Source organism: Molothrus ater, chromosome 1, assembly GCF_012460135.2.
Source record: "Molothrus ater isolate BHLD 08-10-18 breed brown headed cowbird chromosome 1, BPBGC_Mater_1.1, whole genome shotgun sequence".
Classification (NCBI taxonomy): Eukaryota; Metazoa; Chordata; class Aves; order Passeriformes; family Icteridae; genus Molothrus; species Molothrus ater.
Genome location: NC_050478.2, coordinates 49658213 through 49684569, shown reverse-complemented (window position 1 = coordinate 49684569; position 26357 = coordinate 49658213). Strand labels below are relative to the sequence as shown.

The 26357-nt window shown below is 40.3% G+C and overlaps 1 protein-coding gene across 1 annotated transcript in view; it reads left to right on the top strand.

The window, feature by feature from the left end:
• The first annotated feature begins 9069 nt into the window (after positions 1-9069).
• Positions 9070-26357, top strand: part of PDCD6IP (programmed cell death 6 interacting protein) — a 30391-nt gene continuing 13103 nt past the window's right edge. The window contains 7 exon segments of the mRNA XM_036405676.2: positions 9070-9350; positions 15375-15429; positions 17197-17266; positions 20365-20492; positions 21069-21222; positions 24319-24419; positions 26055-26171. Of these exon segments, the coding sequence (XP_036261569.1) occupies positions 9145-9350; positions 15375-15429; positions 17197-17266; positions 20365-20492; positions 21069-21222; positions 24319-24419; positions 26055-26171 (831 nt within the window). The 5' untranslated portion in view covers positions 9070-9144.

Below are 26357 nucleotides of genomic sequence, written 5' to 3'. Positions count from 1 at the left end.
GCCCCAGCCAACCTGGAAGGCTCTGAACTTTTTTCTAAAACCCCACCATAAACCTTGCAATTAAATCTGTTGATTACAGATTTTTCATGCCAAGATGTAAGTTAAACACTCATGCATGACTTTGGATTTTTCAGAAACTTTTATGCAATGTTTCAGTAAATAGCTGTAATCAGTATAATCTGCCCAGGATTAAATTACACTGATATTCTGTATTCCATCCACTTCTTCTTATGCATAGTTGTGCCATTACCAATAGATGGGCAACAGGGTATAAACTTATATCCTCACAAACACTCTCATTCAGAGTAGAAGTGGCCATTTTGGGGCCTTCTACTCACCTGACTTGTATCAGTAAATCTATAGCACTGCACATTTATGGTTTCCTTTCTTTCAGGACAATTACCTCTGTATTCATTATCTCTTGTGTATCTGGAGGTTGAGCATGACTGCACCCTAACATACAGTACGACAGTAACATAGCCAATTAAAAGCAATTTTATGCAATACATTGTGAAAAAACATTTGATATTTGTATTCACAGATCTTGAACTAATTCTGATCTTCAGCTTTTGGGAAACATGTTTTAACAGCATCTCAGCATTTCCTACTGAACTAGAAGATGCTATTGTCTTCCACAAGCTCTTCTGCTTTGTAAATCTTCTAGAACTGCCAGTGATATGAATAGTCTAAGCAGTAAAAATAACAGCATTTTTAATAGGATATATGAAAACACTCTAGCAATGCCATGGTGCTTAATATGAAGACCCACTATTACAAACTATGATGTGAGAAAGTGAAGAGCCGTTTGTTCATGCTTCTGTGGTATATGATTAACAAGCACAGGCTCTATCATTATGTGATCAGTAATATGGCATATTTCTGAAGCCTGCTGAGACTTGAGGAAAATTCTAGGCTGTGCTGTAGTTGACCTAATAGCTAATATTCTTGTAAGCATTTATGGAAAATATTGCACTGATGCTGGTTGGATTCTCGTTTGCTTGGCTCTAGTTCATCTACAATAACAATGGAATCACAGAACAATTTGGGTTGGAAGGGACCTTAAAACTGATCTAGTTCTAGACCCCTGTCATGGGCCAGGACACGTTCCACAAGACCAGGCTGCTCAAAGCCCTTTTCAACCTGACCTTGAACACTGCCAGGGATGGGGCATCCACAGCTTCTCTGAGCAACCTATTCTAGTGTCTCACCACCCATAAAGTAAAGAATTTTTTCCTAATATTTAATCTAAACCTACTCTTTGTCAGTTTAAAGTCATTGCCGCTTGTACTGGCACTCTATGGCCTTGTTGAATGTCCTTCTCCATCTCTTTTAGCCCCCTTTAGGTACCAAGAGGGCTCTAAGGTCTCCATGAACCTTTTCTTCTCCACGATGAATAAACCAACTCTCTCAGCCTGTCTCCATAGGAGAGGTGCTCCAGCCCTCTCATCAACTTTCTGGTCTCCTCTGGACTTGCTCCAACAGGTACATGCCTTTCTCATTTTGGGAGCCCCAGAGATGGATGCAGCACTCCAGGTGGGGTCTCACCAGAGAGGAAGAGAGGGTCAGAATCCCCTCCTTTGCCCTGCTGGCCTGAGGCTGCTTTTGATGCAACCCAAGATGAGGTTGGCTTTCTGTGCTGCAAGTGCACATCGCCAGTTCATGCTGAGCAACGCAACAGGCAAAATTATTTACCTAGGTCAACAGTTTCCAGGTCTGGCAAATATCTTTCTATAAACATCTACAATGTTATTTTCTGAGACACTAAGCGTGGGGTGCTCTTCTCATTCTAGACCATTCAGCCAGCACCCTCTCCCGAAGCAAAAATCAGACATAGTCACTATCTTTAACTTGTGGCTGAAAGGCAAGTTGGGCGACAAGATTTTTTTGCAGCTGGTGAGTGAGCCCACCAGGGGAGGGACTATGTTAGATCTGTTGTTTGTAAATACAGATGGACTGGTGGGAGGTGTGGTGGCTGGAGGTCGCTTGGAGCATAGTGATCATGAAAATATAGAATTCTCGATATTTAGTGAAGTCAGGAGGAACATTAATAAGACTTTTATACTGGACTTTCGGAGGGCGGACTTTGGCCTATTTAGGAGGCTTATTCAAAGAGTTTCTTGGGAAGCTGTCCTTTAAAGCAAAGGAGTTCAGGAAAAGTGGAAGTGCTTCAAAACAGAGATCTTGAGGGCACAGGAAACAGACTGTCCCTGTGTGCCAAAATACGAGGCAATGGGGGACACCAAGCCTGGATGGGCAAGGAGGTTTTGGAGGAAGTTAAGAATAAAAAGAGGATGTGTCATCTTTGGAAGGAGGGTCAGGTCTCTCAGGAAATATTTAAGGGGGCTACTAGAGCATGTAGAAGAAAAATCAGAGAAGCCAAAACTCAGTTTGAACTTAGAATGGCAACTTCAGTAAAGGATAATAAAAAAATGTTTTTACAAATATATTAACGATAAAGGAAGGGTAAGATCAGTCTTTGCTCTTTATTAGATGCAGGAAGGAACTTGGTAACTGCAGATGAGGAGAAGGCAGAGGTGCTTAATGCCTTTTTTGCCTCAGTTTTTAGTGGGAAGATGACTTGCCTTCAGGAAAACTGCCCTCTTGGGTTGGTCAATGGTATCAGGGAGCAGAATGGTCCCTCTGTTATTCAGGAGGAGGCAGTCAGAGAACTGCTGAGCTGCTTATATGTTCGTAAATCTATGGAACCAGATGGGATCCATCCCAGGGTGAGGAGGGAGCTGGCAGATGAGCTTGTGAAGCCGCTCTCCATCATTTACCAACAGTCCTGGCTCACTGGTAAGGTTCCAGATGACTGGAAGCTGGCCAATGTGACACCCATTCACAAAAAGGGTAGAAAGGAGGATCCTAGTAATTACAGACCATTCAGCCTGAGCTCAGTACCAGGCAAGATAATGGAGCAATTTATATTAAGTGCCATCATGCAGCACTTACAGGATGGCCAGGGTATCAGACCCAGCCAATATGGGTTTAGGAGGGGTAGGTTGTGTTTGACCAACCGGATCTCCTTTTATGACCAAGTGACATGCCTGGTGGATGCAGGAAAGGCTGTGGATGTTGTTTATTTGGACTTCAGCCATGCCTTTGACACTGTGTCCCACAGCACACTCCTGGAAAAGCTGGCAGCCCACAGCTTGGACAGGAGCACTCCTTGCTGGGTTAAGAACTGGCTGGATGGCCTGGGCCCAGAGAGTAGTGGTGAACAGTGCTGCATCCAGCTGGGGCCAGTTGTAGTGGGATAGAATATAAGAAAATAAAGATAGTGTAGAAAGTAATCTTTTCCCTAAGGAGTTGCAGCTGGGCCAGTTATCAAAGATTAGGAACAGAGCTGACTTTAACAGGCCACAGCTGTAACCAACGAGAAGAAGAGTGCTATAAAAGAGTGGGGTGGCTGATTAGGAAGGGAACTGGAGTCACTTGGCTGCTTTGTGAGGAAGAAAGAGTCAGTGCTCTGAGAAGCTGCCCACGAGAAAACACCAAGAAGGTATGAAACTTTTGTGATAAGGAGGCAACAGTATGGAACCCCTGCAATAAGATGACAACAGCCAGTACCTCAGGGGCCCCTGCTGGGGCCAGTTCTGTTCAATGTCTTCATTGGTGACGTGGATGAGGGAATTGAGTCCTTCATTAGTAAGTTTGCCGATGACACTGAGTTGGGAGCATGTGTTGATCTGTTGGAAGGGAGAAGGGCTCTGCAGAGAGACCTGGAATGGTTGGATGGATGGGCAGAGTCTAGTGGGATGGAATTTAATAAGTCCAAGTGCTGAGTCCTGCATTTTGGCCACAATAAAGCAGCATTATAGGCTGGGGACGATGTGGCTGGAGAGTGCCCAGGCAGAAAGGGACCTGGGGGTACTGGGTGACAACAGACTGAACATGAGCCAGCAGTGAGCCCTGGTGGCCAAGGAGGCCAGTGGCATCCTGGTCTGTATCAGGAAAAGTGTGGCCAGCAGGAGCAGGGAGGTCATTCTGCCCCTGTACTTGACACTAGTGAGGCTGCACCTTGAGTGCTGTGTCCAGATCTGGGCCCCTCAGTTTGGGAAGGACGTTGAGACACTTGAGCACATCCAGAGAAGAGCGACAAGACTGGTGAGGGGCTTGGAACGCAAGCCCTGTGAGGAACGACTGAGGGAGCTGGAGTTGTTTAGCCTGGAGAAAAGGAGGCTCAGGGGTGACCTCATCACTCTCTACAACTTCCTGAAAGGTGGCTGTAGTCAGGTGGGGATTCATCTCTTTCTCCAGGCAACAACTCTCAGAATGAGAGGACACAGTCTCAAGCTGCCTCAGGGGAAATATAGGCTGGATACTAGGAATAAGTTTTTCACAGGAAGAGCGATAAAATATTGGAATGGCCTGCCTGGGGAGGTGGTGGAGTCACCATCCCTGGATGTGCTCAGAAAAAGACTGGATGTGGCACTTGGTGCCATGGTTTAGCTAAGGTGTTTAGGGCATGAGTAGGACTTGATGATCTTGAAGGTCAGTTCCAACCTAGTGATTCTGTAATTGCCACTATACTCTAAGTAAGTGTACCAACAGTATTGATTTGATGTTTTTCCCACTTCTACAGCCTCTCACTTCTTCATCCTGACCTGTATCACATCTGGAATGGAGACTGAAGATGTGTTTTTCTTATTTAGCATTGGAACGGGGTAGGATGACATACTAAGCATTCTTGTGATTGCAGCTCTACAAGCACAGAGATGATAAGCATTGCCCCTGCCCAGCTGAGCTCTCTGTCAGTGTATCTCCTGGAGCAGGTCCCTCCTCAAATATGAGAAATACAAAACTTTCATGAGTACAAATTAAAATTGAGGAAATTAGGATTCATAAGGCCTCTAAATTTTGAAACAAAGAGGAAAGGAGTGTCAAATATAGAGGAAATGGTAGGAATTTTTCCTCATGCTTTTGATGATGGGATGCTGAGGAGAAAATTCATTCATACGTCATAGGAGTTTTATGATTTTTTCTAAATGAATAGTAGAATTATATGGGTTATGCAGATCAAATCAGACAGATATCTTTTTCCTGCATTCCCTCATTTTGGTAAATGATGATAACCACTCCTGAAACTCATGGTCAAAAGATAATGGTAATAAAATGCTTAGTCCTTACTCTATCTCACAAAAAATGATGTTAGGAGTATCAAAATGTACTAACATCAAAAAATTTTGATGTCAGTACTCCTAACATCAAAAATGATGTTAGGGGTATCAAGTAATCAAAATGGGATTGGATCTGAGTGATAAAACTTTAGGCAAGAGGACCATCAGATTTAATGAAATGAACAACTTATCACTTCCTTTTCTGATTTTTGATTTGTTTGCTATAGCATCTTTTTGCCAATTAGTGCAATTGCTACAGGGTAATTCTTACGCTATGAATAAAGCAGCATGATCAAACTCTACAGAATAAAAATGGTTATTTAGGAAAAAGAGGAAAGCTGGGGACATCTAATGTCCACACTAAAATGAAATGCTTCAGTGACCATTGTAAGGCTTAAATGTGGCTGTAATGTGTTTATGCCACATGACTTTAAACATTTTAGGGGAATCTGTGTTAAAGAGGTTCCCTTAGATACTATCCTAAATCTGTTGAAGAAGGAAGTATGGTCTGTTGTTTACAGCACAGGACTCTGAGTCAGAGGATGTAGATTATGCCCCCTCTACTGATAACTACTGACTGCGGCTTCCTCATCTTTAAGTTGGGAAATAGTACTTAGCTAGACATAGGTAACAAGGAGACAAGTCATTAATACTTATAACATTGTAATTGTAATAATCAGAATAAAGCCTTCAGGAGTACTGGTTTTTTAAGAGATCTGTGGGAAAGAAGCCAATCACTTGTTTGAAGTTCTGGAAACCTGTTCTTAAGACAAAGTGAAAAATTCCTCTGGTGCGTTGATGGACGTTCAGGAATGCAAAGCACCAGTCATTCCCTTCATTAAGCAAGAGCCATCTAAAGGTCACTGGGGCTCTAAAGTAGAACTATGATCTCATAGCTGCAGTTTTTGCCCTTCCCTGTTCACACCCTTTCTGTGTTTATGAGTGTTATGCTGGAAGGTATTGATGGCTTCTATCTTCCATAGATAGGCAGCCACGTATCTTGTAGTGATGCGCAGGCTAACTATACTCCAGAAGGTCTTGATATTGGAAACTGTCCAAAGTTAAAAGTATATCTTAAGATTGATCAGAATGTGAGCTGATGAGGGAGGAGGTTTTCCCTGAACAGGAAAGTGTGGCCAGTGCAAGGCTAACTCAAGCTAAGAGATCAAAATACAAGTGTATGTGGGCAGTAAAGCCTTAAGAGAAAACAGGCACTGAGGAACTCATCCAGCTAGGAGGATGGCATGACTGCCTACCCTTTGTGTTCATTGTAGGATAAAAATACCTTTTTTTAATGTAAAATTAAGTCAATTATGACTTGGTTTTGATTGAGCTGGGGGTTTACTTGGTGCAGGGGTGCTAGAAACTGTTAACATATAGTTGTATGACTATATATAAACTATAGACTATATAACATATAGTCACATTTTGTGACTACAGCAATCTGGCAGAGCTCCAAGGGCACCCACTTGGGCCCCACTGAAGGTGACTGGATGCCACAGAGTGAGGACAACTCCATCATCCCCTTCCCTGTGCCTGGGAAGGCCTGGTTGCTGTTGCCACAGCATCTTTGGATTGCATACAGGAATGTTTAATACTGGACAAGCTGCCCCTCCCAGTGGTGACAGGAGTGGTTAAGACTGATTTCCCAGGCTCTACCCTTTTCCTCTTATGCACCACCACTTTAGACATTCACAACAAAGACAGCTCTGCTTAGTACAGAACACTTTCAGAATGGAGTGATCTCCTGCTTTACAGCAAAACTCATCATCTGCTGCAACATGAGAACAAATATGTAATTTTAAAAGCACTTTTACCACTTTTACTTTTACCACTTTTTTTTTAGCACTTTTACTTTTACCACTCCTTTTATGGTGTCATCACCTGGTGACTTATGAAAATATCAGGCTTGTAGGCTTAGCTGTCTGGAACAAGGGGCAGAAGAAAGGGGGAGATGAGCACAAGTGCTGAATATTCCCTTTTGGTCCCCAGACCAGCCAGCCTGGCAGGCTGAGTGCCTGTTTCACTCCTCTGAGCCATGCTGGGCTGAGTCAGCAGAAAGCAGGCGTGATGTGAACAGCTGATCCATGACTACACAACACGAGAATCTGTACCTTTTGCTGCCAATAGAGACATTTCAACTTTTGCTACAGAGAAGCCCCTTTTCACTTTATTTTAAGGCAGCAACCCTTAGGGTGGGTTGAGAACAGGACCCTGTGAGGCATTACATGCCTGTCTACTGCACCACCTTTCTCAAGGCCACCACTGTCCCTGCCATATCACAGCCTGTGTTCCCATCTGGTGAGGTTTTCCCTTGCCACAGACAAGCTCTGCAGTCACATTTGAGTGCTTGAGGCACTGCCTTCCTGGGGTGCTGACCCTCTGACAGCCAGGGGTTTATCTGGGGAGAGAGCACTGCGCCCTTCTCCCCACAGGCAGCTGTCCCGGGGATACCAAACCCTGCATCTCATGGTCCTAAATAGTCTAAGAGGAGGGGATGAGTCCATCAAGGTTTGAATTACATTTTGTACCGTTTTTTGAAATTGTTAATCAGGAGCTGTAGCTGGACAGGTATGATTAAGTAATTGCATAGTGAGCATCACATGGTGCCAAACTCTTTTCGGTGGTGCCCAGCAACAGGGTGAGGAGCAATTGCCATAAACTAAAACACAAGAAGTTTCTCATCAACAGGAGGAAGGGCTTCACATTCAGTGTGGCCGAGTACTGGAACAGGCTGCCCAGGGCTAGTGTCTGGAGACATTCCAAACCCACCTGGATGTGTTCCTATGTCACCTGCTCTAGGTTACCCTGCCTTGGCAGTATGAAAAATGCCAATTACTTGTTTTTTTTAAGATTTTAAAAGTTTAATAGTAATAAAATTGTTATAAAAATAGTAATAGAATTAGAGTAATAATAATTTGGACAATTTGAATTAGGACAATATGAGACAAAGAGTTACGGACATCCGGGCACCTTTTTCTGGGCAGCACGAGCCCGAAAAAGGATCCCTGTTAACAAAGGATTAACCCTTAAAAACAATAGCCTGTTGCATATTCATACCCTTCATACACGATGTATAAACTCCATTCAAATACAGGATTCTGTCTGGTCATTGTCAACTTCTTCCTCTGAATCCTAACAGCACCTTTGAGGCGGGAAGAAGTTTGTTTCTTCTGTTAAGAGGGCAATCAATTCTTTTTCTCTGAAAGATTTAGGTGTCCTGTGGCTGCTATCTCGCTGCGAGTCTGTTCATTAAAAAAAACTATCCTACATAGCATAGTTTCTATTTTAACATTTTTTATAACTTAAAACTATATTTAACACACTACTTAAGAGAATTAATACAGCATTACTGTCTAACACAACACATATAATATTCATTTTAATATTTGCAAAAAGCCGATCATAAAATACACATTTTTCACTGTACTAGATCATCTCCCTTCCAACCCTAGCGATCCGGCTGCTCTGTCTGCTTGCACGCTTGGCTAACCTTTTGTTCTGAGAATAAAATAATCCCAAAACGGTCTGTCCGGACAAGAGCCACTACGAGTGAGGACGCCAGAACCCAGCAGACTCCAGACTCAAACTAAGGGAAGAAGTGCGCCTGCAGATTTATTAGCACCACAAGCGACAGATATAACCACCAAATAGGAACTTGATTACTAGTTAATAAGAAAGTTATTCAATTTAGAACCAGTAAGCGCTGATGCCTTTGTTTATTAAGATGTGTAAATAGCATAAAGTTTTGATGACGGGTGATCCTGTCTTTCGCGGGTCACCACCCGCTCCCTCGTTTGGCGCAGATCGCGGCCGGGCGCTCCCCGTCAGGAGCGGCTCCCCCCTCAGGAGCGGCTCCCCCTCCGGGGGCGGCGCGGAGAGAGCGGCGCGGGAGGCGGGCCAGGGCGCGCGCGTGCGCGGCGCTCCCGGAAGCGCGGCGGCGGACCGGGAAGGGGAGTCGGTGCTGCGGCGAGGAGCGGCGGCGGTGTCGGTGGCGGCTCTGCCCGCCCGCCCGGCGTCGGCCATGACGAACTTCATCTCGGTGCAGCTGAAGAAGGCCTCGGAGGTGGACCTGGCCAAGCCGCTGTGCAAGTTCATTCAGCAGAGCTACCCGGGCGCCGAGGCGCAGGCCGAGCACTGCCGGGCCGCCGAGGAGCTCAGCAGGCTCCGCAAGAGCGCGCTCGGCCGCCCGCTCGACAAGCACGAGAGTTCGCTGGAGACCCTCCTCAGGTAGGGGCCCCCCTCCCCCGTTATCTCTGGGTTCCTCCAGCTCCCCCAGCCCTGATTCCCAGCGGGGCCCCGGCGCCGGCTCCGGGCCCTGGGCGTGGCGGAGCCGGAGCCAGGTGCGGGCGGGCCCAGGTGTGGGCGGCCTTTCCTGCCGGCAGGAAGCGGCCGGGGCTGCCGGGCCGGCTCCGGCGGCCTGTGGGATGCAGGCGCCCCGGCGCTCGGGTGTCCTGCAGCATCCCGGTGTCCCCGGCCCTCGCCGCGCCGCTCGGGTGTCGTGGGGTGTCACATGATGGCAGCGCAGGGAGGGGAAGGCCTTGTCCCCATCATCATCCCCTTCCCAGTGTTTGTGTCGTGCCAGTAGCTCTTAGGTGTACGTAGAAATTGTAAAAGCAGAGAACGTTAAGGGTTTGGAAGAGAGTTTAAAGATCATCTAGTCCCAACCCCCGCAGCCGACATGGGTAGGGACACCTCGCCTAGACCAGGTTGCTCAAGGCCTTATATCCAGCTTGGCCTTGAACAGTGCAGGGCTGGGGCATCCACAACCTCCCTGGGGAAATCCCTCTACCAGTGTCCCAGCTCCCTCACAGTAAAAAGTTTCTTTGAATGTAAATTTTCCTTCTTCCAATTTGTACCCATGACAGACCATTTTGTTTTCCATATAGGGTTGGTGTTTCTTTCTCTTCAGTGTTACCTTTTGCTATTACAGCTTTCTTTTCACTTCCTGTTCAGTTCTGTGTGTGGATTTGTTTTTGTGTTTTGTTACCAGCGTGATTTCCGTTTGTTTTCTATGTTTAGCAGCTTCTTAATGTATTTGTGAAGTCACATCCTTTCTTTTTTTCTGCTTCACACTTTCTGATAGTTTGCTATCAGGAAGTTTAATAGAGTTTCTGTGGTGCTGGAGTTACCATAGGTTAGGTGAGCAAAAGATTCATCTGTGCCTTCTGCCTGGTGAAGTGCATAAAGCCTGCAATAGGACTAACAGCTCCATTGTCCTACCTCCCTAAAACACTTAGGGATTGCAATGTTGAGAAGAAAGAGAAGGAGCTACTGGAGAGGGTCCAGAGGAGGGCCACAAAGATGATTAGGGGTCTGGAGTATCTCCCTTACAAGGAGCTGTGCCTGTTTAATCTGGAGAAGACTGGAAAGGATTGTATTAGTGCAGAGAGTGGTTACCTCAAAGGTGAGTTTTGAGAGGATGGTGCTGGTCCCTTCTTAGTGGTGCCCAGTGACAGGATGAAGAGCAGTGGCCATAAGTTAAGGCACAAGAAGTTGCACCTCAACATGAGGAAGAAATTGTTTATGTTGAAGGTGACAGAGCATGGGAACAAGTTGTCCAGGGAGGATGTGGAGTCTCCATCTCTGGAGACATTCAAAACCCTCTTAACAAGTGCCTTGCCAAAAAGAAGGCAAGTTTTGTGAAATAAGTTACTGATGATTATCAATCTTTCATTGGGTATTTGGGCTGTAAAAGCTCTGACTGCATTGATTGTGTTTTACAGTAGCTTTGTAGTTCCCTGTTCTATTTCTATCTACTGCTGTGTATGTTTTGAAGGTACTTGAGTTTATGCCTTTGAAGGTCGGGGAAATTTTGAGTATCCGTGAACTGAAAGCGTAACTTTGCTACCCAAATTAAAAAGCAGATTATGTTTCCTTGGAATCGAGCTTCCTTTTCTGAAGGTGCCAGTCGGGTTTGTTGTTAGTCTCTGTCTGAAATCCCCGTCTGGCCCAGCCGCATTGTGCGCCTTCACCCGAACAGTTGCTCTGCGGCACCAAAAGAAGGCAGCCCACTTTTCAGTTCTGATCCTTACACCTTTTCTGGAAGGGAGAATGTATGCATGGCATTCTGAGCAACTTGAATGAGTTCAGTGGAGGGTCAGACAAACATCAGAGATGGCGCAAAAATAAATAAATAAAAGCAGTGTTTTGGAAAGCCAAGAGGCTGAGCAGGACCTCCCTCTTTCAGAGCCAGCCAATTATTAAATGAATTTATCCATAGTATACAACTTCACCTCAGGTTTTCCCTCTGAATAATCAAGGGAAATCACTTGCAGTTGTATAATTACCTAATTACCAGCTTTGAGTCAATTCCATGTGCAGTGATCTGTTCTCTCTGCTGGTGATTGGTGATCAGCAGATGAATTTACCTGGCCCAGATGCTCTTGCAGTAGGATGGAGCTGTTGGATGTAACTCTGAACTGATGTAAACATGAAGTGATATCCCTCCCATGCAGAAATTCCTCTCTTAAAACTTATGCATTTTTTAATTGTATTGCTTGAGAATATTTGTTCTTTTTATAGTGGAAGTGAGATAAGATGAAGGTCTGAATTAACTATAAGTTAGTAAAGATAAAACAATCAGATGCATATTTTCCCTTATTTCTAACTAGTTATGCTTGTTTGGTCCATGTCTGACCATTTATATTCATTACAGTTGCTAGAAAATAATTTTGCTCTTACTCTGTAAGAGTATTCTGACATATATTCTCTTAATTATTCTGTAAGGCACAGTTATTTTAATATTATATATAACTGTCTGCACATCCAGAAGTTTGAAGTGTCCAGCTGAGATACACAAGTGCCTAAATGCCTTGTGTTTCCTCTGAAAATCTCTCTGCCTTTCTAACTTCCAGTGTTTTCCTGTTGGTATTTAAGAGCAATACTCAGTCTTTATGTTTAATTTCATTGAAGTTGGAGTTTAAAACATTGTTGGTGAAGTAAAGTTAGAAAAACTAATTAGAACATTGCATACCATTTGCATAGTTTTACTTCCTTGTGGCTTTTTATAGACCGTAATACCTAGTAGAGCATTGTAGACCATTTAACTGTTGAGAAATGAGGGCTTAGTCTTCTGCCAACTAATCTAGGATTTGCCCATGGTTTTGTAATTTCTAGAAGCCTTGTTTTGCTGAGTAGTCACTACAGACTTTTTTTTTTCTTTTATGGAAGAAATGAGCCCTGTTGGAGCCACATTTCCTAGACAAGCATTGACCAATAAAGCTTGAAAGCGTGTGGTGTGCTGTTGTTCAGCTGCTGAATGCAAACACTTCTCTTGGAGAAGCATTTGAGAGAGACATGCCCCTTCTCACTGGGTAACTGGGAAAGACCTCAGCCTGCTTCCAAGCTTTCTTTGTTTTGTGAGAATCTGAGTGCTCTGAAGGTGATGTAAGTGAGCTTGGTACAGATGTTTCCCCTTAAATTCTGTCGTAGCAGATTTGATTTAGTGGTGGTTTTCTTTTTTTTTAAGTTCTGAGTATAATTACAGCTTCAAGGGATTCTTGTTTCCTCCAATATTAAAGATTGCCTGGATTTTTTTTCCCTTTTCTGGAGACATAGAATATTGGTGCAAGTTTAATTGGTTTAATTTTGCTAACAACTCCTGCAGTTTTGTTTTTTTTTAAAGAAAATTAGGAAATAGAAATGGGGGTGGGAGGAGTGCATGGTTTTATTTTGAATGCTCAAATTCCCATAGGGCTGAAAGTCGCAGTTGTGATTTCTAGCTGTGAGTTCAGGACTGGTTCTTATCTTAAAGAGCAAAGACATCTTTTTGATGTTCTTTTGAAGGAGATTTTTCTTTATGATTCTTTGGAGGAGGCACAGTATTTGAGTTTAATGCAGTACATAAATTTTAGTTAAATTCTAATTTAAACCTTGACTTCCTACTCATTTGATGACCTCTTTTTACTGGCATTTAGGAGTGTATAATGCTAATTTTGATGAGAGATTGCTGTATTTTGAGCACTAGATCTGTGTTGCTGACATGTGCCCCCCCCCTTTCACTGCTGCAGTTGTAGTTCCTCACTGGCACAGCCAGACTCACCACTCCTCTGTGTTGTGCCCTGTGTTCTCTGTATCTTGATAGTTTAAATTACTGTAATTTTAGTTTTAAATTATACCTTTATATTTACAGTCATCTTTTGTGTGTAACTGACTTGTGCATCCATTGTGGCTTTTCCTTCTGTAGTTACTTTCTAGTTTTCTACTGATGGTTTTGTGCTGTTCTGTGGTTAACATCTTCATTTACCATTTTTATATGTTTACTTTTATGCATACTGTTATATTTATACTGTTTATATTTATAAATCTAAAAAACTTTATGTGGCTGTATTCTGGGATTTTTTTTTGTCTGCAGAGTTTGAAAGAGCTCTTAAACTTGAGTAGATTTTCAAGTTCTCTAATAAGAAGAAATAACATCACATCTCTTTAAAATAGTAAAGAAAACAGCGACATAAATTCTGAACTTGTTTAAAACCAACCAAACAAAAAGCCCTTTTTAGGAAGAGTTATACACCTCTCAGGCTTATTTTGTCTGTGGTAATGTTGACACAAAGAATAGTCTGTTTGCAGGGAGCCAAGGCTTGGGCACACCCGGCTTCACAAGGACATTTGACAAGCTTTGCTCCTTTACTCCATCCTCATGGCAGATGAGGACAGTGTAATCGTGGAATGTGGGAGGACAGCTTGGCTTTAGTGGCAGCTTTTAGTTAACAAATTAAACTGAGTCAAGAGGAGACAGCATGCAAATTCTCCTTTTCTTTGTGATACTAAGTTAAAGCAAGTGTGTTGAGACCGGACCAGGGCAATGGCAGAAGTATATTTAAATATATAGTTGCAGTAATCTTCAGGGCTAGTTATTATTTTTAACTATACCTTTCATAAAGTTGGTAAGTTGTTTAATCCTGATAACATTGCCATCACAGTAAATATTTGCAGACTTTTTTTAGCCTTACAAGCAATTTCTTTCAATTCATTTATTGGTGGAAGTCCTGTTGCTGTTGCAGATTATTGTAGTTTTTGACGTGGCTTGGTATATTGTGTCTTAAATTGCAGTGGCTCATTTGAAGTCAGAAACCTGTAGTCTGATATACATTGGCAGATACAATTAACTGAAGAATACACTAACACTGTTTTTATTGTATATGAGTTTTGGAAATTTTTCTTGAATTTTTAAACAAACATTTATTGTCTGTACAACACAGGTCTTGTACATGCATCTCATGCCTGTATCTGTTGTGATCAGTATTTAATAGTGAAAGGAGCTGGGAACAATGTTAGTCCTGTTTCATAGACTGTGAAAACCATTACTGCAAGGTGATTTATATATTGGGAATATAAATTCTTTATAAAACAATTTTCCCAATATAATGTTAAGCATATAGCTGCATGGCCAATGGTACAGGAAGAGTATAGGAAACAGGCTTCACATGTTATGTGTTCTTAGCAGTTAAAGGGTTTCATGTTCTGCATCTAGCCTGTCACGTTTAACAAATGGTGAAGGTGTAGGTCACCACTCAGGAAAACTTGGAATTCCTTACTGTTACCTGAATAGATTGGGAGGGACTGTGCTATATTCAGTACATTATCTTTCTGGCATCCTTTCCTAAACATCTTCCACTGTGACTAGTCAAAATATTGTAATGTAGAAGTTATGGGTTTAATTCACTGTGACTACTCAAATATATTCCAGTGAAAATTAAGTTGACAACTAAAGAATTTTATCAATGATTGGTCTCTCCAACTGGTACTGTGCAAGGCAAATGGCATCTATTTCAAAAACATTGAAATTGGGTTATAATGGTAAGATCAGGAGAGTACACTGTAGCATGTTAATATTATGTTAAATGCTGTACTTAATTTACTTTTGCAGCATGACTTAATGTACTCATTGTCTACCTGTATGTATACAGGGACTCCTTTGCATGGTGCTCTTTTCTAATCCACCATCCGTGAGGCAGTGATATCTGGATCAGCTTTGTCTGTGATACTGTTTTACTTCTGACTGAGACAGGGCTCCCATGTTATCTGTGAAAAACTACCTCCTGCTGAACTTGTTCTTCTACTGAAAGAATCTCTTTATACAGGAACTGTCCATCCTGCAAATCCTCCATTTCTACAAATGAGCTTCTTAACTTAGTTGTGTGTAGGATTTTAGTGCCCTTCTCCCTACTTTATATGCCAGTTTAATAAACCAAAACTGTTAATTTCATTTATCTAATAGCTGTGTGATTCTTTTATGTCTTTTTTTTGTAGATACTATGATCAGCTGTGTGCAATTGAACCAAAGTTTCCATTCTCTGAAAATCAGGTAAGAAGACTGCCAAACCAGTTACTGAATCATGGCACCTATGATGTGTGACTTCCAAGCCTGTACCTAATCCTCTAATGAGTACTTTTATTGAACAAGACAGCTAATCTCTCTGAGCCTTATTTTCCTAATCTCTGTTTATTTTCTAGTCCGTGCTCACATACAGTCTATGCTGAGACTTCACCTCTAGTGGACATAATTGCCTTTGTTTTACAGATTGAGAAGCATTTTGGCTTTGGCTAGGTGATCACTGTGGTCTAGGGCAGAAAGGGTTGGGCTCTGCTGATTCCTCTTCAACTCTATGCTTTCCAAGAAGTCTATTTCATGCTATGTTCTAAAGGATTTTAAATTCATAATTTCTATGGGAAAACCTATAGAAGTGGATGAATCTGATCTTTGTTTTCTGAAGCAGGAGAGATGTTTCCTTTACAACAGAATAATCCATTTAAGAGCTTATCGCTTTATTCCTGCCTCTGCATGACATAGTTTTTATATAGGTATAGTGTTCATTAGGGTTTGGGGTTTTTTCTTGCCATATTTCTTTAGAATCATTTCTCTAGAGGGACATGATTCTAAAGAATTCAGCTGAACTTCTCCCTATTGAAGGCTTCTTCAGGTGGAGACTGGAATAGATCTGTAGGCTCCTGTATTTTGTTGGAGAAAAGTGTGGGTTTTCTTTCAATGTGTTTACAAATATGGCAGAATTTATATTTCTTTATCAACAAATCATACTTAAATGGTAATATTATGATCAAAATGAGAAATTTCTTAATTTCTTTCAGTCTGACAGGTTATAAGTAATGTTAATCTGTTTCTAACTTCTACGTGAGTTTTGCATGTAGCTGCATTTGCTTGCAGCCAAGAACTGCACATTGATTTTCAGTGAGCAAATCCTTTGCTATGGTAATTTGCAAACCCTGAGACAAGGAAAACTGGAAAACTTAGACAGTAAGATCTGCATGTCTGTAAACTGTTCCACCTAAAGGGAGAAATAGTCAGTGGAAGCAGCAATGCATCTGTGGACCAGAACATCCTGCACTAGCACTGCTGCTAGAGGAAAATACACTCTCAAGCAGTACTGTAGCTCTTTCTGAAGTGATTCTCCCCAAGCACTTTAAACTGAGGAAGTTTGCCATCTTTTCTGGTTTGATACTAGTTGCCTACAATTACTTGATCAGGTGAAAAAGGAATCGAATTGTAGAACTTGTAAGCAGATTCAATGAAGTATTTGCATTGCCTCTGAAGTATATGCTGGAAATATAAATAAAACACACTGTTTCTACCTGCATTCTCTTTCCTGATAATGCTGCTATTGAATTCACTCATAATAATGAGTGGATTTTGGTATTTCACAACAGATCCAAATACACAGATAATTTGGCACACTGAAAACTACCTGGTTGGGTGGTTTCCTTAAACTGTGATTGTACCAACCCATCAGGCTTCCTGGGAGAGGAGAAATTGTTCAGAAACAAATTTATCTGTTGCTCAGAATATGAACAGAGCTGAAAAATGTTTCTGACAATTTCTGTCTTGTCTACTTGAAATGTTTTGAGCAAACTAACAGAAAGGAAAAAATGTAGCATAATTTCGTTTTGAATACTTCTTGATGATTTCCTGAAACTTCCAGAATGTTTGTAACGTTCCAAGAAGTAAATGAAGGGTTTTATGCAATTAGAATATGAGGGCTAAATATATAGATTTTGGGGTATTTTAAGATTATATTTGATTTTAGAGGTAAAGATGTTTGTTTTTCACCACTTCCAGGTCTGTGTAACATTTACGTGGAAAGATGCTTTTGACAAAGGATCGCTTTTTGGAGGATCTGCCAAATTGGGTATGTGAATGTACCAAAAAAACAAGTATTAATGATGCATGCTAAACTTTGAGAATATTTTTATGTAGTTGAATTAATGTCTTTCTAGCATTCTAAACCTAGCTTTCAAATTAATTCAGCTGTATTGGTGACAAATTAATCACTTCAACATTGATAATGAACAAGTAAGCACCATGCAAAGAATTTTTACAAGTTGAGATTTTATATTAGATTTCCAGAGGCACAAATAGATGTGCATTCTGATAGTAGTTGTACTGTCTGCTTCTCAGATGTCTTCTGGGAACAACTCCAGTTGATACTAATCAGAATTGTTCATGTTAACATTAAGATCCAGTAGATTTTGGGTAATGCAGCTCTTCCTGTTCTAAATGAGTAAGATGAAGAGTGCTTAGGAGTGAGTGAGTCCACTCCAGAAGAGGAGTGATGGTAGCTGGCTTCCGTAACACAGTCTTGATACCACATTTTCAAGAGATAGAATTACTTCCCTGTACTCTAAAATGACTCTTCTATCACTCTTTTTTGAAATATTTTCATACTGATTTAATCACTTGGGAAGAAAAAAAATTGTATTTTTTTCCCATGAACATAACGAGTTTGAGTCTGATTTGTTTAGTCATAGAGGGACAATCCTGTACACAAATTCAGGGTCATGAAATGGATCTGGGACACTTGCCAATATAGAAGTAAGACTAAATCCTTTGAGTGAGTGAGGAGTGGTTCAGTTGTGTGTCATCATTCTTTAGTATTTCTATTTATACCTAAGTGTTCATCGTGATCAGCATTGCAAGATGACCATTGCAATTTTGAAGTTCCAGACAAAGCCTGAAAAAGATGTTTGAACTTTACTCTGGTTTTATTTTTATTAAAGTTTTTGCCTGCTTTATACAGGCAAACAGTTAACAGTTGCTCTCTGTTAGCAACTACTGGAAATCTTTGCAGTTTTCTATGTTCTGAATACACATGCTAACAGTTGCACTTGTGTAAACTATATCTGTAACAATACACCTATGCATACCTACTCAGTTGATCCTTGCTTTCTGTTCCAACTGTTCTAAGAAGTCCTGGATAATTGGGAACCTTCCTGAAGATGCTTTGGTTTTTTTTTCTCAGAATTTGTCTTGTTCTTTCTTCTTTGGGCCTAATATTTAATGAGGATTGAATCTGTTTATTTGTAAAGTTCAGAATGTTTAGTTATGATGTAAACATAGTCTGTGAATCACTAGAGATCTGTAATAATTGTGAGAAAAAATCAGTAACTAACAATGATGATTACTGTAACAATTTGAATAAATGTGATGTTACTGCAGCTTGAGGAAGCTTGCTTGTCTGCAGGTTAATTATATGCTAGTCTAAATAATCTGTGAGGTAGATGGCCAAAAATTTATGCAGCAGTCTGTGTCAAATATCAAAGAAGTTTTTAACTGAGATGTGAGTAATGCTCAGTTAACAAGCAGTGGGATAAGGGTCATTTTGAAACTTTGAAGCAGATCTTGGTGGGAAGAAATTAACAAAAAGAGATCAGAATTGGTGGTGAGGTTTCTCAGTGTAATGCAAATTTATCAGTAATCAAGGAAGAAAAATTTTCTGGACTTCTAAGAGGAGTTTCCATAGAAATTCAGCGTAAAACTCCTGAGACTTCTGTGGCAATAGGATGCAGGGATGCAACTTGAGAGTTCTGGCTCTTGCTGTGGTGCTGAACTGTTTGCTTCCCACCTTCCCTGGATCCCAAGTCTGTATCACAGTGGTAGCTGACAGATACTGTGACTGCTTAAAAAGTGACTGAGTTCACGGCATGACACGTAATCTGAAATATATTGACTAAGTTAATGGGTAGTGCTGTAAACAGATGAGTCTGTGGAAAATCTGTATTGCTATAGTAAATCACACATGAGGTGCGGTCCAGAGTATAAAGTAATTCTGCACTTCAGAAACTTTCAAGCCATATTTTCTGTTCTGTCTTGAGTTTTAGTCTTTTCCAAGTCTAAACAACTTTTGTCTGAGTTCAATACCTTATTCTTAGAAAAATTCTGGAAAATAAACTTAGAGAAGGGAGATGATCTAGGTAAAATAGTGACTGTGACAGTGTAACTCAGAAAAAAGTGGAAAAAATGGCATGTCAGATTTAGGCTTGCTTGCTGAAAACTTGGTGCAGGTTAGAGAGCACTAACATAGAAGCTTCAGAGAGGTGTTAGATAAATATGTAGCTGTTTAAGGAGGCTGGGTGTCAGTGAAATGAAAGAAATGTACATATTGAGTACCTTCATATTAATGATAACTGTACCTGGGTTTGTGAAATTGAAAATTCAGTAGTTGTCCCTCCTCTGTTCTCCAGGAGGACTGTCTAGATACATTTTGACACTGATAGGAACTATTATCTACAGTATTTGTTTTTTTCGAGCACTTTCCTCGGGCAACTAACCTTTTGAAAGCAATTAATATTCAAAATGGTTCCAGTTCAGGTATTTCTAGTTTCAGAAGTGTGGGCTCCATCCTCTGGGCTGAAGAAGTACTGCAGGAATCGCTTTGAGCAGTCTACACTGCTGCCTAGTGAGATCAAGTTTTAACTAAGTAAATCCTTAACTGTTTCAGTACATGTATAAAGAAGATATTTTTCAGCATTTTCAGCCTGAAACAATAGCTTTAAAAGTGAAAATTTCCCTACATTTAAGTAGATAGAAACAGAACAGGTCCTTGTAATTGGTCAGTTATTGCAAAGTGATTAATGTGTGGAAGTTTATATTTCAGATGACCACTTGGTAATGAATGCTTCAAGAGCCAAAAAGCTGCACTCTAGTTAGAAAGACTTGGAAATTATTTTGTATACATTTTCATGCTACTGCTTTTATGTTTTGTGTTGCTTTCTGTAGTTGCTCACATGGAAACATTTTGTGGTAATACTAAATTAGACTTTACAGTCTTCAGATTGAAGATGACTTCAGCTTGAAAAGTTCAGTAGGATTGGGGTTTTGTTTGTTTGTTTTTACTTGAAACTGTTGATACCTTTGCTGATAAGAGTAGTGTTGGCCTCATGTGTAGGATGCTAGAGAACTGAAGTTTATTTTCTTAACAGTCTGGCTAACTGTCTGTCTTGCCTGCAGCTCTGGCAAGTTTGGGATATGAGAAGACCTGTGTTTTGTTCAACTGTGGAGCATTGGCAAGCCAGATTGCAGCAGAGCAGAATCTGGATAACGATGAAGGACTAAAAGCTGCAGCTAAGCACTATCAGGTACGGAGGCTCCCTGCTTCTGCTTATGAATTCAGAATTCATACTATTAAAACATAAAACAAGTATCTCTCAATTTTAAAACAATATGTTAAAATATATATGTACATATTTTTCTGCTCTTAATTGCAAAGATGATTGGCTGTGTACCTTATCTTGTGTCAGATTTGTTTATCAGATTTGGAGGATATAATTCTATAAAGTTCTTCATACTCCTTTCTTCAAATGAGTTGGTAACTAAACCTTCAGCTTAAGATTTAATAATTTTAGCTAGTATAAATTTTAGTTTTCACAAGTATTACAGTAATAATCTTACGTCTTTCTGGAATGAATTAAAATTTTAGGCTGTTAAGTGTAACCAATATACCATTATTTATAGTCTGTCATGATAATGGTCTCATTAGTGGCTGCAAGTGACTACAAGAACAAGAGGTCACAAGGGGTTGTTTTTAGTGGCTAAACAATAAAATGGAGACATACACCAAAGAAACCTTAAAAAAAATTATATGTATTATATTTGTTAGTGGGAAAATGTATATGAAAAGAATGGGTGATAATATATTATTTTGTTTTACTTAGTTTGCTAGTGGTGCTTTTCAACACATTAAAGACACAGTTCTGTCAGCCTTGAATCGAGAACCTACAGTGGACATCTCTCCAGACACAGTTGGGACTCTCAGTCTTATTATGCTGGCTCAAGCCCAAGAAGTCTTTTTTTTGAAAGCGACAAGAGGTATGTTTTAGTTTTTGGCTTGTATATTTAAAGGCATATTACAGCTTTCCCCAAAAACTTAGAAGTGTGTTAAGTTACTAAAAGCCTGTCGAGGGTGTTTCTTGCCTTTTCTGATCCTTCCCATGCTCCTTGCAGGTCATTAAACACAAAATACAGATGTCTCTTAAGAATTTGTCTAAGGTTCACCTGACAGTGCAGTTCTCCTATCTGCTTTTTTATGTTCTTCATCTTTACAAATGATATTACTGAATTATATTTTTTCCCTTTCCCCCTTGAAGACAAAAGACTCTCTGAAGTAACTGAGAGTACTAAAAATGGTGCATAAGTACTCCCCTACTCCTCTGTCTAGGGAGCGATTTCACAAGAATTTAGAAAGAAATGCCTGTGCTAGAAACCAATGAGATTTTCTAAGAGTTGAAGGGAAACAAATTCTGTTTGGCTGCTCCTGCTTTTAACAGAGAAACTCTTTGACCAGTTCTTTTAGAATGCCCAGTTGATCTCGGAAAGGGAAATTCTCCCGGTAGAGCAAAAAGTTGTTTCCCTGGATATTAAGGGTTGATTGTGAAATTCACATTCAAAGTCTAGCTATCTTAATACAACTATTAGAGAACTTAGGCTTCAAAGAAATTTTCTGTGGAATGGTACTATCTTTGATACAAAATTTCTTACTCTTCTGCTCTTCTCTCTTTGTTCAGAAAAAGTTCTTCATCTAGAAGCTAAGGACATAGAGGTCAAATGTGATTGCCCACAAATGGGTCTCTCTCCTGACATTATTTGGAATACTTTGGAGGAAGACTTGGGTTATCTGAATTGCAATGTTTCTTGTCTTCATAGGGAAGATACTTGAAAACTCTTGTAGCCTTTCTGTCTTTAGGAGAAGCTCAACAAGAAACTGTTGTCCTTCAGACAGCTGATAAATTATGTTTGTTCTTTATCATGCTGGTAGTAGTATTTTAGTCTCTGGCTGTTTGGACATTGCTTTGAAATAAGTTAGTACAACAAATGCCCAAAATGTTTCCTTCAGGAACGGAGTAGGTGCTTCCCTCATTTTGCATGACAAATAGATTGTCATTGTCTTGATTTCTTCTTTTCCAAAACATGAAAAAGACAAAACAAGGCTAATCCAAGTCCCTGGTGTGCACAGTGACCTGCTGATTTTTGTGATTACTCCTAAGACCACAAGTCTGACAGTGTTTTAAAGATAGTAAGGCTGTAGATTTTGCTGTATTTAGGTTCATTTTTCTGGGGGGAAAGACATTTTCTGAAGGATCGTGTTTGACAACATGATTACCTTCAAAAACCTGTTTTTCAAGCACAAATCATTCGAAGTTAGATCTCAAAACAGAAATTAAGCTTCTTGCTGCATTGACTATTTACCTTACTTGGAATTTTTCTAGGCTTTCTTTCATATGAGATAGTCCATTTATCAGCTTACCAGCTACAATGATATTTCTGATAGAACCTGAGTCTATTTAGAAGTTAAAAGAAAGTAGAAGTGTTGGCAAAAGCCAAATTGGTCAGTCATAACTAACTTCGTTACGTAACTACAGGCCAGTTATTTTAATTTCTGAGCCTTTCCTAATGTTTTCTTTAATTGTCTTTAAGTCTGAACAAGTTTGCTGTCCTGAATCAAGTCTTACATTGTAGCTGCAATATTTTAAAGATACCTGAATAAAAACTAAAGCTTCTGATGGTGAAAGATACGTTCTGAGTTGTCTGCGTGGACAAATGAGTCTCCTCTAACATTTTCTTTGTTGATGGAAATGTGGTTAGTATACCAGTATTTTTCCTTTCTTAATGGTCCAGCTATAGGAAGGAAAATGCAACTACTGCACATTTGGCGGGGCTAGAAAGGAAGGTTATTTAGGTGTTTTGTGTGGTTTGTACTGCACCAGACAGGAACATTCTAGCAAAGAAGAAAGGTAATATATCTCATAAGCTACTTTCTCTCAGCTTGTCCTCTAAATCCTGTTCTGCAGTGAAAAGATCTTAAGGCATACCTTAAGCATGTTTACTTCATAGAAGCTGAATATAGTATATCACAGCTCATGTCTGAAATCTTGTAGATAGATGTGTGAGTATGCTGGTATGAGCAGACCACTTGGGAATTCTTTTGGTCGAATTTTAGCAGATAAACATACTCTGCAGAATTCCTAATCTCCCGTAGTCATGCTTATCAGTGTGTCAGTACCTAAGGGTCACTGGGTGCTTGTTTCTAAGGGCAGCTATTTAGAGTGGACAGCCAGTGTTTGCACTGATTGCCTGCCTTATCTTGGAAGGCTGAATTGCTAGTGCAGGCCAGAGCTTATCTTTATCTCTTTTATAAAAGGAGATAATCTCCAGCCTGCACTAGCAATAGTGCATATCTCCTTTATAAAAGGAGATAGAGAGATGCAGAATGTTCCTATTCTAGCAGCTTTGGCTTCAGGAGCAGGATGATGATACGAGGCAGGGGATGCCGCAGCAGACAGGCACATGTGCCGATAGGAAGTAGTGGATATGACTTTGAGGAGTTGTGGTTATTTATGTCTAGGAGTGGTGTTTCTATATTTGCTGTAAGCTGACAGTGGTGTGGACTGCAATGGAAATGACCAGTCCCTTCCCTATTGCAGTTTTTCAGAGTCCTGACATGGAACTGCGTTAGGAGCAGATCCTGCTGAAAATAAAACCTATTTTGCTAACTAGATTTTAGCTAAATTCTTTTGGCTATTGCTGTACAAGTGCTTGTGCTGGCACAAGGAAGGGCTGAGAGCAAGCTGTGAGAGTTATGAGTAGGACTGTTGTGGCTTTTATTGGCAGCTTGCCATTGGTTTGAGGTAAAGCATCACTATTAATCCTGCATAAATGCTTGCAGCTGCCAAAAGATTTCTTGTACAACTGACTGAACCTTGGGTGTCATAATTAAAGTAGAAATCCTGGAAACTGCTGCTGGATGTCGAGAGGGAAGAATGGGATCCCACCTTTGAGATGTAATGTAAAGCTGTACACTTAAAATGCAATTATTGCTGTTTAAAGGTTAAATAATCAACTGTTCAGTTGTAAAAATTTATGATTGTCTTAATCGTTTTTTGGTTTTTTTTCTCCTTCTCCCCACAGATAAAATGAAAGATGCTATCATAGCTAAACTAGCAAATCAAGCTGCAGATTACTATGGTGATGCTTACAAACAGTGTCAATATAAAGATACTTTGCCCAAGGTTAGTAACTCATGGAAATAATGTGGGATATGTTGTTATTGTGAGTAACTCTTATTGTTTACAATGTACTTGCTGAAAGACACTTAAAATATGTATTCTCAAGCTGTTTTCAAGGAAAATGAACCTGTAATTTGAAAAACAGTGAAGAATCGAGGGGGCAAAAGAGTGTGGGGTTTTTTTAATAAGTAAGATCTTATTACATGAAGTGCATTTATTTGTAATGCATTTCATTAAAGTAAACTTGAAATGGTTATGGTATTATTTAGGGATGCATTCTTAGAACTTAATGCCTTACTAAATCTGTTTTCAAACTAACACTTTCTATTTGGGCTTAATTGGCTTCTTAGTCTCAGTGTTTCCATGTGAAATTTGCTCTCGTGTTGAGTACAGCATGACTACAGAGGTACTGTTCACTGACCTGTTAGTGACAAAAATGACTGGAAGTCAGTGTGTGTCTTCTGCCTGCCTTCTCTTACACTACCCCAAAGCAACTTTGAATGCTGTTGGTTTTGGAAGAGGTAGAAAGATCTTTCTCATGTTCCTTGAATGTTTCCCACATAGGTGTTATGTTCATGATGATTTTGACAGGTAGTGAGGTATAATACAGCCATTGCATTATCTTTTGTTACTGTGTACCTTTCTAAGCTGTAGATCTGCTCCTTGTTCCAGTTGCAAAGTAATCTCTCAAGTGAGGTCATTTGCAAGAGCATAAGGTTTGTTGGTTAACACCAGCTCTGAGAACAGTTCCATGTTTAGGAGTGTGCTGTGAAGGTTGATTGGATGTGTCGAACTCCAGTTGCAAGGCCTTTGAGACAGCTTTGTCTTCCAAATTTACCCTTTTTTAATGTTATTTTTTCCTCTCTGGGGGAGCAGCAAATTTGCAGAAATGTGAAGAAGCAGGTTTTTGTATACTGAGGTCTTTAAAACATCAGTGTTTTAAAGTGTTTTCCAGTGCTGCTTGATTTAAGAAATAAAACAGTAAGGCCAAATCCTTGATCTAAGACCATGTCTGTACTGTGCGCTGCAGCATAATGTTTTCTTCATGTCTTGGTTGGTATCCTGCAAAGATAAGTGCACTTATATAAAGTCTAAAAATGACTTTTAAGTTGCTTTCCATGTCAGTAGTCACTAGTCTTCTTTATTTGTTCTTTCATAATTGTAGTTGCTTTCTTGATAGGCCTGCTGCTGTTTTAAGTGTAATTACTTTGTTTAATTAAAAACCAATCAAACAAAAACACCCCTAGAAGACCTATCTTTCCACCAACCTCCATTTCTTAAGAACACTGTCTTGGCTTTGTCCGGGGGTATTTGGGTGTGTTCTTGCAACTGTCCTTTCTACTACATGCATGCATTTCTTATCTTTGAAGTAAATGTTGTGACTTCATGGCTTGGATTTAAATCATAGTTCATTTAAAATAATGAACACCAAGAATTTTGCAACAGCAGATTAAAAAAAATTCAATCCATGCAAAGCCACATGATCTCTGACATTTACCTCTGATGTTTTAACCTATCTAAACCATTAATTGGGTGAATCTAATTTCCTTTTCTTCTTCCTTTTTCTTCCTGCATCCCATGTTGTCTGTGGTGGTTATTGTGGTTGGACTTTCCCCTGGTCAGTATTTTTATTTCCAGGAGGTGTTTCCTGTTCTGGCTGCAAAGCACTGCATTATGCAGGCCAATGCAGAATATCATCAGTCTATCCTGGCAAAACAACAGAAGAAATTTGGTGAAGAAATTGGGAGGTTACAGGTGAGTAACTTTCTTCTCTGACAAATATGGAAAAACTTTTAATCCTGGAAAGCTGGGTTGGAGTTCTGAAATCCTAATAACTGAGAATGAAATGTATTCAGAAATTGTTGAGCATGCTTATCACATGAATTGAATTATTATCAGCTGCAAAGATGAAAGTCACCTCTCTAACTTTCGTAAAGATGT